The 18,045-nt window shown below is 40.5% G+C and overlaps 1 protein-coding gene across 1 annotated transcript; it reads left to right on the top strand.

Annotated features, from left to right (window-relative positions):
* Positions 1 to 556: 556 nt before the first annotated feature.
* On the top strand, positions 557 to 4,978 carry LOC112941444 (uncharacterized). Its single transcript, XM_069290027.1, has 2 exons — positions 557 to 3,795; positions 3,985 to 4,978. The coding sequence occupies exons 1-2, from the start codon at positions 557 to 559 to the stop codon at positions 4,976 to 4,978; spliced, it is 4,233 nt and encodes a 1,410-aa protein (XP_069146128.1).
* Positions 4,979 to 18,045: the final 13,067 nt, after the last annotated feature.

Here is an 18,045-nt window from a genome sequence, read left to right on the forward strand (position 1 = left end):
CATAGAGATTTAAGCGAAGGAGGTCTTCCTGGTTTTGGCGATGAAAAAGAGAGAAGATGGGCTCGCAACCTCCTCAACACTGATCATGACATTACCCTAGAAATGAAGAAGCAGATTGAGCCTAACATTGGAGAGCAACATGATTAAAGTTTTTTATTATTATTTATTTCTCTTTACTCCCCATATGTTATCCCTAGCCCTTTAGTTATCTTTAGATTGATGTAATAAACAGAAATTATTTCAATAATCGAAAGTTGTTCTATTATCTAACTCTAAACTCCAAATTGGCAAATAAGGCTTGAATTAATTATTATGTATCACTTTTGTGTCGCTTAGGCCTACCTCTGGCTCAACGAGGTTCCTTGCATTTAGGGCGTTTATTTCAAAACAACGTGTTGATATTGTGATATTATCTTAATCCCTAACTCTTTTCTTTTGATTCTATTGTTTTTCCATTTCCTAAGGTTGATCTGTCCTTCATCCTGGCACATACACGATCAAAAGGGACCCCCCTTCTCCTTCTTCTCAAAGAGCAAGCTCAAAAGACAAAGGAAAAATGGTTGACGACAACAGCACCACTGAAAGGGTAGAAGCTTCTGAGGGAGGACAACTTCATAGTAATCTTATCCTAAGACTCGAGCGCAAGATTTCGCAATTGGAAGAAGAGGTAACCAACATGCGTGATTTGGCCAAGTTGTCTATCTCTCTTGGAACCCAATTTGGAGAAAACATAGACAATCCTCCTAATCAAACAGCCACGCCAGACAATCCTCCAATCCATATATCCCCACATGAACCCATTCATCCAAATGCCTTTCCACCACCCCACGCCCAAAATACCCAATTTCCATTTCACCACTATTACCAACATACCAAACCAACTGTCCCAGAAACAACCCCAAACACAAATATCCCACATACTTTTGGGAACAACAATCCCAATCCCATATACGTTGAAACTGCCCCTCTGACTCATGACCTCCATGAGTCAGAGTCCCATCAGAAAGACATCTTAATAAAAACCCTGACTGAGAGATTAGACAACTTGACCAACAGGGTACAACACGTGGAAGGAAACAAAAGGTTGGGAGGATTGGGCTATGAGGATCTGTGCATGCATCCTGATGTGGAACTGCCCGAAGGATACAAGCTTCCGAAGTTTGAGATGTTCAATGGCATTGGGGATCCCAAAGCCCACCTACGAATGTATTGCGACAAACTTGTAGGGGTGGGGAGAGATGAGAGGATACTCATGAAGTTGTTCATGAGGAGTCTTACTGAGGAGGCCCTATCATGGTACATTGAGCAAGACTCGCGGAAATGGATAAAATGGGTTGATATGGCAACTGACTTCATCAATAGGTTTGGTTTCAATATTGAAAATGCGCCTGATTGGTTTTACATTCAAAATCTAAAGAAGAAACCAAGTGAATCCTTCAGAGAATATGCCATAAGATGGAGGTCTGAGGCGGCTAGGGCCAGACCCCCTATGGAAGAATCTCAAATGAAAGACTATTTCATTCGTGCCCAAGAACCACAATACTATGACCGAATGATGCTGGTGGCTGAAAAGAGTTTCGCTGAAATCATCAAACTAGGCGAAAGAATTGAAGAAGGCATAAAGAATGGGACTATCATCAACTTGGAGACTTTACAAGCAACCAACAAGGCTCTGCAATCTGGTGGAATGATAGAGAGTCGAAAGAAAACAGGTTCTGTAATGATGGCTTATGGAACTAGGACCCCTTTGAGGCACAAGACAACAAACCCACCACCATCCCCATACCCTCACACCCCATACCTTCACACCCCATACCCTCAACATCCCTCAGCTCCACCCCCTATATCTCCCCAACCCATGCCAATATATTACCAAAATGCTCCTCCTCAATATTTGCATGCCTCATATCCTGTCTATAATGTTCAACCAACACACTTCCAAACTCCACCACCCACTCAAACACCAAACTACCGAAACAGACCTTCCTATGAAAGAAGACCTACAAAAACCTATACCCCTTTGGCTGAACCCATAGCACAACTTTATGAGAGACTGAAACAAGCTGGGTACGTCTCTCCAATTCCTGCATTACCTGTGGACGTTCACGCGAAATGGTACGACCCTAACAAGGTCTGCGCCTACCATTCTGGGATGAAGGGCCACACCACCGAAGTTTGCAGAGCCCTTAAGGATAAGGTTCAAATGTTGATTGATACAAAAACCATCCAACTGAAGGATCCTACACCGAATGTTGCGAATAATCCTCTCCCTAACCATCAAGTCAACATGGTGGAAGCTGGTGATGTCTGGGATTGGGAAGAATCTATCTGGGCCGTCGAAACAGAGGAAGCCATGCCTACCACTGCCCAGGCACCACTAATAGTGCAAGGACTCGCCCCATTTGAAGTAGAAGTTGCTGCACCCAGACCACCATTTGCTGTCTATAAGGCATCCTCCCCAATACAATGTGACACACATGCTGTACCTTGGGATTACAACAAAAGAGAAACAAATGTGGAAGAGACAGATGTTGCAACAGGGGTCACCAGATCTGGAAGAATTTACACTTCTGAAAATTTGGTTCAGGGAAGCTCTAGCAAATCCAAAGCGCCAATCGTAGAGCTCGAGGATCAAAGTATTTGGAAAAAGGTTGAAGCTAAAGAATACTCTGTCATTGAGCAGCTGAGTAAAACCCCTTCCCAAATATCAATTCTGGAGTTACTACAATCTTCCGAAACTCATCGAGATGCCCTTCTGAAGATCCTTGGTGAAGCTTATGTCCCGTCTAACTTCACTCATGGAGAGGTATCCCAAATGGTGGGGCAGGTCTTTGAGGCTTACAAAATATCTTTTCACAAAGATGAACTGCCAATCGAAGGAACAACTCACAATAAAGCTTTGTACATTTCGGTTCAGTATCAGGATAAGGTGATAAACAAAGCATTAGTTGATGCAGGTTCAGGTTTAAACATTTGCCCTCTGAGCACACTGACGAGGCTGGGTGTGGATAGTGCAAAAATTCAGACATGGAAGATGAATGTGAGGGCATTTGACGACTCTCAGAGAGGCACTATTGGGGAGATAACCTTGGACATGCTCATTGGTCCTGTCACTTTCCCCATAGCTTTCCAAATTTTGGACATCCCTTCATCGTACAACTTATTATTGGGTCGTCCATGGATTCATATGGCTGGAGCGGTTCCATCTACTCTTCACCAATGCCTGAAGTTTGAATGGGATTACGAAGAGGTTGTGGTCCATGGGGAAAAAGGGCATCCTGTATACACGATTGAAGGAAGAGAGAATATGGATGGCGAAATGTACCATACAGTGGAGCTTGTTGTTAATATTGAGTTGCAACCTTGGTTCAGCCAAAAAATCATAGATATGATGGCCTGGTTCGGTTTCGAGCTTGGGAAAGGTTTGGGGGCTAAATTACAAGGGATAGTCGAACCTATACAGCCTGTTCGACATTCCACCACTTTTGGTTTGGGTTATAAATACACCACCGAAGAATGGCTCGATTGGCGACCACCTAGAGATGGGTACTACTATCCATTGAAGAAACCCATACCGCCATTGTATCAATCATTTCGATTAGCAGGTTTCATGGGAGACAATATTGATGAGATCTCAGACGACTTGAAGGGGTTATCGCTAACCAAAGAAGAAGGGAAAGTTTGCAACGTCGTGATCAACGAGGAGGAGAAAGGGGGCCCTAGTGGAAGCAAGGAGGCAAAGATCAGCGTCAGCAACTGGACCTCGACTCCATCCAGACCTTGTCGAGTATCTGGGTAGCCTTGGAAGATGTTTTTCTATCAAGTTTTAATTCAAATAAAGGAGTTTTTAATAAAGGTTTTAATTCCCGTCCCATGTATTGCTTTCAAATGAGGACTTATGAAATTTTCAAATCTTTATCAATAAAGTTCTTTTCCCCATTTTTTGTCTTGTATTTAATTTTTACTATTTTTTTTTCTCACCAGCAAAATTCATTATAAAAATGTCGAATCTGAGATTGTGGCATACAATGAGACTGCTCAGCTTAACCTTAATGACTTAGAAGAAGTCGAAGACAATGAGGTTCCCGAGGAGTTAATCAAAAGGGTTGAGGAATTCGAGGAAAAACCCAATCCAAATTTGGTAGAGACAGAAGTGGTGAATTTGGGAAATGCAGAGGTGATACAAGAAACCCGAGTAAGCATCCATATGACAAAAGAAGACAAGAAAGAGTATACCGAGTTTCTCATAGAGAATAAGGATATTTTCGCGTGGTCCTACGCAGACATGACAGGGCTAAGTACTGCAATCGTAGCCCATCGACTACCCACTGATCCAGCATGTCCTCCGGTAAAACAGAAGCTGAGAAAATACAAGCCCGAGATGAGTTTGAAAATCAAAGAAGAAGTATCAAAGCAATTAGATGTTGGGATACTCCAAGTGACAGAATACCCAACTTGGCTTGCAAATGTCGTTCCAATGCCCAAGAAAGACGGCAAGGTCAGAGTTTGCGTGGATTACCGAGATCTCAATAAAGCTAGCCCTAAAGATAACTTTCCATTACCAAACATACACATACTGATTGATAATTGTGCTAAGCACGAAACTCAGTCGTTTGTGGATTGCTTTGCCGGCTATCATCAAATTGAGATGCACAAAGACGACGCTGAGAAAACCGCTTTCATCACGCCGTGGGGCGTCTATAACTACAAGGTGATGCCTTTTGGACTAAAGAACGCTGGAGCTACGTACATGAGAGCGATGACTACTTTGTTTCACGACATGATCCATAAGGAAATTGAAGTTTATGTGGATGATGTCATCATCAAATCAAAGGAAAGTTTAAATCATTTGGAGGATTTACGGAAATTCTTTGCCAGGCTACGCAAGTACAATCTAAAACTGAATCCGGCAAAATGTGTCTTCGGTGTGCCTGCTGGAAAGCTTTTAGGTTTCATTGTCAGTCGTCGAGGTATATAATTGGACCCGTCAAAGATCAAATCCATTCGTGATCTTCCCCCACCAAAGAGCAAGAAGGAGGTAATGAGTTTCTTAGGGCGACTTAACTACATCAGTCGTTTCATTGCTCAGTCTACTGTCATCTGTGAACCTATCTTCAAGCTGTTAAAAAAGGATGCTGCAGTGAAATGGACAAGTGAATGTCAACAGGCATTTGACAAGATCAAAGACTATCTATCCAATCCTCCTGTATTGGTGCCACCAGAGTCAGGTAGACCATTACTTTTGTATATTTCAGTATTGGATAATGCTTTCAGTTGCATCTTGGGACAACACGATGAAACAGGGAGGAAGGAGCAAGCAATATATTATATGAGCAAGAAGTTCACATCGTGCGAAGCCCGATATTCTCTATTAGAGCGTACCTATTGTTCTCTAACATGGGTTGCCCAAAAGTTACGACATTACCTCTCATCGCATACCACTTATCTGATTTCAAGGATGGATCCTTTGAAGTATATCTTTCAAAAGCCTATGCCCACAGGTAAACTGGCAAAATGGCAGATACTGTTGAGTGAGTTTGACATAGTGTATGTCACGCAAAAAGCAGTGAAAGCACAGGCATTAGCAGACCATATGGCAGAGAATCCCGTGGACGATGATTACAGACCGCTGAAGACCTACTTCCCAGATGAAGAGGTGGCGTTTGTGGGAGAGGACATTTCTGAAGAATATGATGGATGGAGAATGTTTTTTGATGGAGCTAAAAATCTGAATGGATGCGGCGTTGGGGCTGTTTTGATCTCACCCACCGGGCAACATTATCCAGTATCAGCAAAACTCAGATTCCTTTGCTCAAATAATATGGCCGAATACGAAGCCTGCATACTAGGTCTCCGACGGGTGATCGACTTGGATGTCCAGGAAATGATAATAATAGGGGATTCAAACCTATTGATCCATCAGGTTCGAGGTGATTGGGCAACAAAAAATCGAAAGTTGTTACCATATTTGGAGTGCGTGCACGGGCTATGTAAAAGGTTTGTCAAAACAGAATTTAGACATGTACCAAGGATCCAAAATGAATTTGCAGACGCCTTAGCCACTCTGTCTTCTATGATTCGACACCCTGATCACAATTACATCGATCCTATTCACATTCATATACATGAACAACCAGCTTATTGTTTCCATGTTGAGGAAGAGCCTGATGGAAAGACCTGGTATGATGACATTAGAAGATATTTGAAGAGTAGTGAATACACAGAAGATGCAACAAGTATACAAAAGCGTACAATTCGAAGGTTAGCAACCCAATTCTTCTTAAGTGGGGAAATACTCTATAGGAGAACTCCCGATTTGGGACTGCTAAGATGCGTCGAAGCAAGAGAGGCTCGCAGGCTGGTCGAAGAGATACATGCAGGCACCTGTGGCCCTCACATGAACGGTTTTACATTAGCAAAGAAGATTCTGAGATCAGGATATTATTGGCTAACTATGGAGACAGACTGCATTCGCTACGTCCAGAAATGCCATCAATGTCAGACTCACGCAGATATGATTCGAGTACCTCCCAACGAACTCCATGTCACTAGTTCACCTTGGCCGTTCGCAGCATGGGGCATGGATGTCATTGGTCCAATCGAGCCAACAGCATCCAACGGGCACAGATTCATTCTTGTTGCAATTGACTATTTCACCAAGTGGGTTGAGGCCACCTCCCATAAATCAGTGACAAAGAAAGTTGTGGATGACTTTGTCAAAAACAACATTATTTGTAGGTTTGGAATTCCTGAGTCAATCATCACCGATAACGGCACCAACCTAAACAGTGACCTGATGAGATCAATGTGTGAGAAGTTCAAGATCAGTCATCGAAACTCTACAGCATACAGGCCACAGATGAATGGGGCTGTTGAGGCGGCAAACAAAAACATCAAAAAGATATTGCGCAAGATGATCGATAATCACAAACACTGGCAGGAAAAGCTACCTTTCGCATTGCTGGGGTATCGTACCACAATCAGAACTTCCACAGGGGCCACACCTTACTTCTTAGTATACGGCACCGAAGCTGTGATACCCGCCGAAGTTGAGATACCTTCCCTAAGGATCATCCAAGAAGCAAAGTTGAGTGATGCTGATTGGATACGAGGTCGGGCAGAGAATTTGGCATTAATAGATGGAAGAAGAATTAACGCCATTTGTCATGGTCAGCTCTATCAGAATAGAATGGCCAGAGCTTTCAACAAGAAGGTTAAACCCAGACATTTCTCACCTGGGCAACTGGTTTTGAAGTGGATTTTTCCAAATCAAGACGAGGCAAAGGGTAAATTTTCACCAAATTGGCAAGGTCCGTACATAGTCTCTCGAGTACTGACAGGCGGAGCCCTCACACTTGCAGAAATGGATGGAGAAGTTTGGCCAAAACCTATCAATTTAGATTCTGTGAAAAAGTATTACATCTAGAGATTGATTCATGCTCTTTTGTAATCTGGAACTACGTCAGACCTGATTCCCATTTAAGAGGGGATACGTAGGCGCTCCTATGGGGTTCGGTCTTATTATAAATAAAACTTTCATTTCCCCCTTTTCTATTGATAACTGGGGCAGAATTTTTGAGAGGATCTCAAAAATTCCATTAAGATTCCTCCTGGCACATCTTCATACTGGGGCAGAAATTTTGAGTAAACTCAAAATTTCACCGAAAGCTTCTTCTCAACAAGCAGTCAGCTTACAACGAAGATTAAATGATAGCTCCACTTTTGAGTCAGACGTTGTAAAGTCTCAACCTACGCCATGGTCAAAGATTCGACATCGGCTTTTATTAAAAATCTTTCAAAGTTTTGTTTTTATTTTTTTTATTTTTTTTCTCTCCTTCCCCCCCCCCCCCCCTTTTATGAAAAAAAAAACAGACGCTCGAAGAGGTGTGGATGGCAAGTCAAAGGAGCACGCTGCATCAAATCATGGATACAGATCAACCTTCCCCCCTTTAAACTAACTATTTCTCTTTGAATGTAGAAAATACAGGTACATATACGAAGGCAACTGCAACAATCAACATCACCACATTTGAGCCGACACATGACACTCGGTCGTTCCAATAAGGCGAACGCCCAAGCTACTATGCTCGATACTATGCCTGATATCACACTATGCTCAAAGAACTACATCATTATGTTATGCACGAGAATGCTAAATGCATTATTGCATGCGCTCGATATTTTATGTGCCCGAATAAATACATTATTGCATGTGCTCGATATTTCATGTGCCCGAGGAAATACATCATCGCATATGCCCAATATTGACTTATGCTCGAAGAATTGCATTATTGCATGCGCTCGATATTTTATGTGCCCGAAGAAATACATTATTGCATGTGCTCGATATTTTATGTGCCCGAGGAAATACATCATCGCATATGCCCAATATTGACTTATGCTCGAAGAATTGCATTATTGCACGCGCTCGATATTCTATGTGCCCGGAGAAACACATTATTGCATGGGCTCGATATGTCATGTGCCCGAGGAAATACATCATCGCATATGCCCAATATTGACTTATGATCGAAGAATCACATTATTGCATGCTCTCGATATTTTATGTGCTCGAAGAAATGCACCATTACATATGCTCGATACTGCATGTGCCCGATATTATATTGTGCTTGAAGAAGTGCATCATTGCATTATGCTCGATATTGCATGTGCCCAAAGAAATGCATTATCGCATTGTGCCCGAGACTTCACTGTGCCCGAAGTTTGCATAAGCTCAAGATTGCATCGTGCTCGAAGTTTACATGTGCCCGAATCAAATCAAGTCATAAGTATCAACAGATGTCAAAAACAGATACACTCTCTTTACTCATTACTGATATCCCAAAGGCGTCATCCTCCAAAGGCATCATCTTTCATAGCCTACGGACTTCATGTCATGGCCTGAGGATTTATTTTATGCATATCATGTTCCTAAGGCGTCATAGTCTAAAGGCATCATCCTCATGGCCTGCGGACATCATATCATGGCCTAAGGGTTTAATTTCTTCCTATCATAATCCGAAGGTGTCATAGTCTAAAGGCGTCGTCTTCATGGCCTGCAGACAACATTTCATGACCTGAGGATACATTTCACGTATCATGGCCCTAGACATCATAGCCTAAGACATCATCTTGCATGGTCTTAAGGCAAACATTCATGGTCTATATGGGAAATTGCATCATGTTTACATTTACCGCTTATTTTGCTCTAATTACTCTACTACAAGTTACAGTTATGCAGATTACAGACAAAGTCGCCTTCTGAACGGCTGTTCCTTTGCTTACACACAAAGGCTACAACAAATTCTTGGCTACTCGAACTATTGTTTCGCTATCATTCAGGCTACCATGAAGATATCTTCGGATTCAACTCGCCACTGTGACTTTCTATGTCTTCAGCTAGGCTCGTCCGCCTTACAATGCGACATCTAGGCTCATCCGCCTTACAATGCGACATCTAGGCTCGTCCGCCTTACAATGTGACATCTAGGCTCGTCCGCCTTACAATGCGACATCTAGGCTCGTCCGCCTTACAATGCGACATCTAGGCTCGTCCGCCTTACAATGTGACATCTAGGCTCGTCCGCCTTACAATGCGACATCTAGGCTCGTCCGCCTTACAATGCGACATCTAGGCTCGTCCGCCTTACAATGCGACATCTAGGCTCGTCCGACATCTAGGCTCGTCCGCCTTACAATGTGACATCTAGGCTCGTCCGCCTTACAATGTGACATTTAGGTTGTCCGCCTTAAAACGACACTTAGGCTCGTCAGCCTTAAAATGACGTTTAGACTTTCCTTATAACTAGATATTTTCGTCTATACTGTTATATCTTTATAGTATCAAATCTATTGGAGTTTGACGTCATTCTTCAGAGATGGGTTCAATCCTTCGAGAAGTTGAAGACTATCAAGGCTTGCACTACGTCTCAAACAGGAATTTGCAGATATGATCGATCGCCCTTGATTACAATTATCATGCTATCCTCTATCACAACAAAGACTCTATCAATTCTTCAAACCCCGAGCTTCGCTCAAAGGCTGATAGCCTCACTCTATCATGCTCTTCTCGCTTCTCTGTCACGCTCTCTTAGTCTCTCAATCTCTCTCTTCTCGTTACTCTAATCTTATCTATTCAAGCCGATATCGTGCCTTCCTAATACCTTACCGCTCTTTCAATTTTTAAGAGTTTCATTTGCTCTTGAATCTAGAACTACACACAACCTGATTCTCGTATAACCAGAGATATGTAGGCGACTTACAACCAAAGTCTCGGTCGTACCCTTTTTGAATTCTATATCATTTCAATTGATCCAATTGACATCTCTCGTCGGTCGGACAAAATCGGCTACCAAGTCAACGTTGGTTGCTTGACAATTCATTCTTCATTCTCAATCAACCAAGGGGCAGCTGTTGACACCCAATTTTGACCGACCTTTAACCGTTTTAGGATTATATTCGACTAAATACGTATTCTAAAATTTACTTAAAATTTTAAAGTTTTAGTCGTTCTTTTCTCAAAATTATATAGTATCATTTACTTTATAAAACTATTGTAAATATTATTATATTTTTAAAATTATTAATGAATTTCAAATGTTTTAAAATTTAAATGATTTTCAATTATACAAAATATTTTAGAAATTATTCAAGTTCTAGCCTATTTTATTCTAATTTCTTTCAATTCTAGCCCCTCCAATTAAAATTTTATTACAATCGTAGCCATCTCTTCCTTTCAATTCTGGCCAAGTGTTATTCCAATTTTAGCCACTCTATATCTTTGTCAATCTAATTTCAAGATTTGATCTCTTGATCTCTTGATCTCATCCGTCCATCTTAAAAAAATAAATCCTAGATCGAATCCTAACCCGTCATCTTTATCTAAACCAACGGTTGTGATTAAATCTCCCTTTATCTTTCTTCAACACAAAAGACCCTAAAACCTAAAAAAAAATTCAATTCACTCTCTTCCTCTCCCCCTCACCAGCCGCCGCAACCTCTCCTCTCCTCTCCCATTCTTTCCGGCGAAGAGACAGCCGGACAGAAGCTGCCTCCCCTCTCTCTCTCTCTCTCGCTCTTCGCCCCTTCTTCCTCTTCCCGTTCTCTCCCTTTCTATTCGCCCTTCTCTCCAGCCGGCAAAGCAAGCAGGAAGGCAACACCAACCAGCAGCTCCACCGGCGAGATGCCAGGTGACAGCAACAGCCACTAATCGCCGGCGAAAACCCCTGCGCCAGCCAGCAGCCCCGGCGGCCGTCCGTCTCTCCTCTTCTCCGGCGAAAACAACAACGCCGACACCAACGGCAGCGATAACAGCTAGCCGCCGCCGACCGGTCTTCCCCTCTACACCTCTCTCGTTTTCTTCCCCCCTCTCTCCGCCTCCTCTGTTCCTCCTCATTCTCCCTCTTCTTCTCTTCCCCTCTCTTCTCCTCCCGTCTCTCCTCTTCCCCTTCCTCTTCTCCCTTTACTTCTTCTTTTGCAGGCAACGTCAGCTCCAGCGGAATCTCAGGCTACTAACAGCAGCGGCTCGACGAGGCGAGCAGCCCTCTCTCCCAGCCACCAGTGATATCCGACATGCGAGCGTCGGCGCAGATAGCCAGCAGATGGCGCTACTGAATCGCCCTCTCTCTTTTTTTCCAGCGAAGCAGTACCACTAGCAGTTTGACGCCATCTTCACTTGTACCGGGAGTTTAAAGCTTTGGCTCGTTCAAGACGAATCTTTACAGATCCGTCCCGGTTCGTTTTAAAATTTATCTTTTCGCTCTTTAAATTTTAAATAATTCTTAATCTGCATATGTTTATGAGTTTAAGTTTTGAGTTCCTTATGCTATTACTTGTTTTGGTGAAAACATCATACTGTTTGGATTGTTTTCCTACCATATGTTAAAGATTTTTGGTCTTCATTTTAATTGATTGTTAATATGTTTTTTATTACTACAACATTGTTATTTTCCATAGATTGGATGCGGTAAGATTCAAATAGGTTTTGAGAATTTTATTTTTTTTTAATTCTGTACCTATTTAAATTCGCTAGTATTTCATTGTTTGGTCCAGCCTCAATATGCTCAAGTTCTATGCCGATTTAATATAACCATTTTGAACCGTAATTTGACCATAATGTGTAAAGTGAACTGCTGAAAATGGTAAAATAAATAAGTACGGTAAAGTTACGATTTTGGCTCTTTCTTTTTATTTTACTTGCTTAAGTTTGACAATATAATTCAATAATATCATTTGATCTATTGAAATCAGAATAATATTATTTGACCCTCTTTTCTTATATTGTTTGTGTAGATGTATTCATGGTAGTTTAATATTAGGTAAATGTTTGACAATTTTAAATTATTTCCTTGTCATATTTAGTTGCTCATATTTTGGTAAAATAAATTAAATCTGATTTTAACTTTCGTTATTTAAGGAAAATAAATTTTACTCAATATTAATTTATTCTTACTTGTTTATATTTGGTATTGAAATATTAACATATTTTTCTGATTAGGATATCCTTTAAAATAAGGAAAATTGTATTATAATTGATTCCTTTAAATTTTATTTCCCTTATTTGTTCCCCCCTCCTCTACTATATAAAGAGACTCCTTTTATTCATTCAACATTCATTCACTCTCAACCAAAAATTCTCTCATCACTCTCCCTCCTCTCATTGCTCTCTTGCTACTTTAAACAACATTAATATTTCGGTGAATATTCAAGTGCTTTTCTTTGCTATTTTCCTACTTTGTTCGAGTAAAAGGTGAATCATCTTGTTTTGTTTAACAGGTTAGTATTCTTAACATTCATACTATTTTCATATTCACATATTTGTGTAAACCATTGTCTGTTTTTATATAGAATTCGTCATTAAACGATTACATATTGTCTCACCTTAACTAACAAGTGTGATTACTTGTGAAGTTATTTAATTACTTTGACAGGTTTCATATTTGAAGTTCAAGTTGAAGATTAACTGAAGAAGGATTTGTTTATTTGTTTGAATGTATATATAAATATATATATTTATTTTTTCCGCTATTTTATTTATTTGAATGATGTAACAATTGTAACCCTAAAGATCATATAATAAAGTTATTTGGGGGTCGTCTAGGGGAGGGGGATTTATATGCTTACTTGCTCATTATCTTTTTTTAGAAATCCTGCCTATAGGTTTGTCTTTAACCACCTAGATTTGATATTTGTAGGTGTTATAATCTAATCAATTTTCAATTTGCTTGACGTTTTTGTTAACAAGTCTTAAAAAATAAGAACTAGAATCCATTAATTTTTAAATGTTAAAATCAAATCCTAATAAATCTAGTAGGTTGTTAGATGTTAAAATATTATAAATTCTCATTTGTCTTATCATGTAGAAACCATGTCTAAGGTTTAATTTGTTCATACCATTTACGAAATCATGCATATATATGTTACTTTTTTGAACACCTAGAAATCATGTCTATAGGTTTATAAATAAGAGAATAAAATTTGTTTGTGCATATTTGAGTCCTCCTCTAAAATTAATTAATATTATTTAACTAGTAATCCCATTTGTTTTCCACATTCGTGATGCAATATTTTTTTTCTTCTTAATACTAACTTAGAATCATTTCATGCATTTAACTTGGCTTTAAAAAACATTTCAAAACCTTGTAACATAAAGTTTTTTAAAAAAAAAGTCATTATTCAATCTTTCTTTAAATTTTGGATTGATTATGACTCTACTTTATTTTGAAATAAATTATAAAGTACTATCTCCTAACTTATCGTTAGTGGGAAAGTCAAAGGAATTACGAGGTCTAGTTCCAATTTTTTAAAAACCGATGCGTCCCCGGAAGTACCACTTCCCATGAACTTCAAAAAGAATTATGTGCATTTATATGTAATTGTTTATGTGCCTACGTGTGAACTAAATATTTTAAATCATTTTTTCAAAATATAACTATTTTTAGACCGACCTCAAATCAAAATTGTTTCTATGTTGGAGGAGCACGATCAATAATATCGTGGCATCATCCCTATAAAGAAACAAACATTTTTTTTAAATAAAAATTCCTATTCAAAACTTATCAATTTTCAAACTTTATTTTCGCACATATTAATTGCTTAATATTTGCCAATTTTGTTTATAACATAGTGTCGTATGTCAAAAATAAATAAAATGAGCCTAATTGTTTATTTATTGCCATCACCTAGCTTTACATATCTAAATAAGAATAATAATCTCAATTGTTTCGCATTTGTTATCACTTAGTAAGATTAAATAAATTAATAAACGACCTTTATTGTTATTTGTACCCCCACATAGATTGCATGAGATACGGCCGGGATCCACACTTGTGGACCTCGAGGGATGCCTAACACCTTCCCCTCGAGGTAATTTGAACCCTTACCCTAATCTCTGGCCCGTTGACCTTAGTTAGACTTAGTTAAGTTAGATAGGCGCCCTAACGCGCCTTAATTCGTTAGGTGGCGACTCCAAAACTCAAAAATCCCAAAAGAGTTGTTAGGTCGTGCACAAAACCCGTTTTCCGCGAAAATGGGGCGCGACAGCTCCACTACCTAACAATGCGCCCACTTGGAGACTGACTCAGTCATCCAAAAAATACATTCTCAAAAAAAATCTCTTCATTATCAACATCTTTACCACACCGCAACATCTGTAGCAACAACTACAGAAGACCAACCGAGGTTTTAGATAGCCTCAGTTTCCCAACATCAACACATTTCGTCAACATGTCTGCCGGGTTCTTTGCACCCTCTATCTTCTCCAAGCACATATCACCATCCTCCACTGCCCTGCGAGTGAAATAGTATCGCCTTCTGATGTGCTTTGTCTTCGAATGATAGACTGGATTTTTCACCAACTGTATGGCACTCTGGCTATCTGAGTAAAGAATCTTCTCGCTCTTCTTCTTGCCAAATTCCTCAAGATAATCTGCCAGCCATATAATCTCTTTCCCAGCTTCAGCTATTGCCACATACTCAGCTTCAGTAGATGAAAGAGAAACACATTTTTGAAGCCTGAACATCCAACTCACTGCTGATCCACCTATGGTTTAAATGTACCCAAATGTACTCTTGCTCGAGTCAACATCCCCACCAAGATCAGCATCCACAAAACCCTGTAGAGTCACCTTGACTTTGCCAAAACAAAGTGAAGTACTGGATGTACCTCTCAGATATCTCAGAAGCCACTTCACAGCTTCCCAATGCTCTTTCCCAGGGTTCGCCATGTACCTGCTAACATCTCCCATTGCATGTGCTATATCAGGTCTAGTGCAGACCATAGCATACATCAAACTACCAACTGCTGAAGCATATGGAACAAGTGTCATGTGATCACGCTCCTCGGCAGTCTTGGGTGACTACTCCTTTGACAATTTAAAGTGATTTGCCAATGGAGTAGTCCTCGGTTAGCATCATTAACCCTGAATCTTCTCAGCACCTTCTCAATGTACAACTCCTGAGATAGATTTAAAGTGCCAGCAGATCTATCCCGAGAAATCTTCATCCCCAAAATCTGTTTTGCTGGACCCAAATCTTTCATCTCAAACGCTGCAGACAACCTTGTCTTCAGATTGTTAATCTCCCTCATACTAGATCCTGCAATCAAAATATCATCCAGATACAAGAGTAGAAAGACATATGAATTAGTGTATTTCTTGAAGTAACAACAAGGATCCTTTTCAGCTTTGCAGAATCCACCCTTGGTCATGAAGGAGTCAAACTTCTTGTACCACTGCCTAGGTGCTTGCTTTAGTCCATACAAGCTCCTGGCGAGCTTGCACACCATATATTCCTTGCTTGGAACCACAAATCCTTCCGGTTGCTGCATATAGATCTCTTTGTCCAGATCTCCATGTAAAAACATTATTTTTACATCCATTTGCTCTAGATGCAAATTTTTCGATGCAACAATACTCAACAGAATTCGAATAGAGGTTAACTTCACAATAGGAGAGAATATTTCAGCATAATCAATACCTTTCCTTTGTGAATATCCTTTAACCACTGAACGAGCCTTGAACCATCTTTTGCCATCTGGTTCAGTCTTGATTCTGAACACCCACTTGTTCAGCAAAGCTCTCTTCCCTGCAGGTAACTCAGTCAACACCCATGTGTCATTCTTCTCAAGTGACCTCATCTTATCATCCATGGCTTGTTTCCACTTGATCGAATCCTCCACCTGTAGGGCCTCATCAAAAGACTTTGGTTCCCCCTCATCAGTCAACAATAGATAGTGTAATGAAGGTGAATACCTATCTGGTGCCCTGATGGATCTGGATGATCTCCTTAACACCTGCTCAGGTGTAACTTGCTCCACTTCAGATTCTTCAGTAGGAGTTGATTGAGTATCTGCTTCGACATCTCTAGGGTTACTCTTCTCCAACTCAACCTCAACTCCACTTGCTTTGTAATCTCTAGAACCTTCTGCTCTCTGTCCTTGTACAGGACAGACTCATCAAATGTCACGTCACAATGTCTCAGGATCTTTCTATTCTTGTCATCCCAAAACCTGTAACCAAACAAATCAGAACCATATCCTATGAAGTAACACTTCACAGCCTTGGCATCAAGATTGTCTCTCTTTTCTGGATCAACATGAACATAAGCAGTGCAACCAAAAGTCCTCAAATGTGAGTACTTGAGTTATTTTCCTGTCCACACCTCCTCTGGAATCTTGAACCCTAAAGGAACTGATGGTCCCCTGTTGATCAAGTATGCAGCTGTGCTCACAGCATCCGCCCAAAGTGTTTTGGGCAGCCCACAGTGTATCCTCATACTCCTTGCACGGTCATTCATTGTTCTGTTCATCCTCTCAGCAATTCCATTCTTCCTTGCCTTACCAGGAACTGTTCTCATCAATCTGATTCCCTCACCTGCACAGAATGCCTTGAACTCTGATTTGTCATGCTCTCCTCCATTGTCAGACCTTAGGCATTTGACTTTCAAACCGGTCTGATTCTCAACTTCAGCTTTCCACTTCTTAAAAGTTTCAAACACATCTGACTTATGCTTCAAGAAGTAAACTCATACCTTCCTGCTGAAATCATCAATGAAGGTAACATAGAATCTGGATCCTCCAAGTGATGATACTGGAGATGGTCCCCAAACATCTGTATGGACCATTTCCAACCGTACTTTCTTTGGCTCTCTAGGAGTCTTTGTGAAGCTTACTCTTTTCTGTTTGCCCATAACACAGCTCTCGCAAAGACCCATATCAACAGACTTCAGACCCTCTAATGCTCCTTTTGCAACCAGCATCTTCATTCCTTTAGTACTCATGTGTCCAAGTCTGTTGTGCCACAGACATGAACCGAAAGCACCTTCAGCAACAGCGGCCATGTTTATACACCCTGCAGTAGTGTACTAGGTTCCAGATTTGGTGCCACGAGCTACTACCATAGCACCTTTCACGATCTTCCACGAACCTTTCCCAAACTCTGCTGCATATCCCGTGCTATCCAACTGACCAACAAAGATCAGATTTTTCTTGATCCCAGGAATATATCTGACATCCTCCAATGTCCACTGGTTTCCCGAGGTGGTCTTTATGCAAACATCCCCCTTTCCTTCAATCTCTAAGGCTTTATTGTCAGCAAGATATACTTTTTCAAAATTTCCAGATTTGAAATTTTGAAACAACTCCTTGCTTGGAGACAAATGGAAAGATGCACCAGAATCCAAAATCCATGATTTAATCGGGCTATTCACAATAAGGATTAGAGCATCCCCAATGTCCTCTGCCGAATTTACAAAATCATTGTCATCTCCAAATTTCTGATTCTGATTCTTCTTTGGCTTTGTACAGTTCGTCTGAAAGTGCCCTTTTTCTCCACAGTTCCAACAAGTCACGTTTGATCTGTTCAGTGATTTTCCTCGATTCTTTGATTTTGATCGACCATGTTCATTTTGGCCTTTCGACTTACTTCTCCCCCTTCGATCAACTCATTCAAAGCCTGTCAGTCTTACATACAGTATATTACCCGCAAGTTCATCTTCTTTGATAGGATATTAGATTAGTCAGCAATTCAAGTTTCAACTGGTTCTCAA

Source organism: Solanum lycopersicum, chromosome 10, assembly GCF_036512215.1.
Source record: "Solanum lycopersicum chromosome 10, SLM_r2.1".
In the NCBI taxonomy this organism is placed as follows: domain Eukaryota; kingdom Viridiplantae; phylum Streptophyta; class Magnoliopsida; order Solanales; family Solanaceae; genus Solanum; species Solanum lycopersicum.

Coding starts and splice junctions, on each gene's coding strand:
- LOC112941444 (XM_069290027.1), top strand. CDS start 557: ATGGTTGACGACAACAGCACCACTGAAAGGGTAGAAGCTTCTGAGGGA. Junction 3,796..3,984: donor AGACCTTGTCGAGTATCTGG/GTAGCCTTGGAA, acceptor TTTTCTCACCAG/CAAAATTCATTATAAAAATG.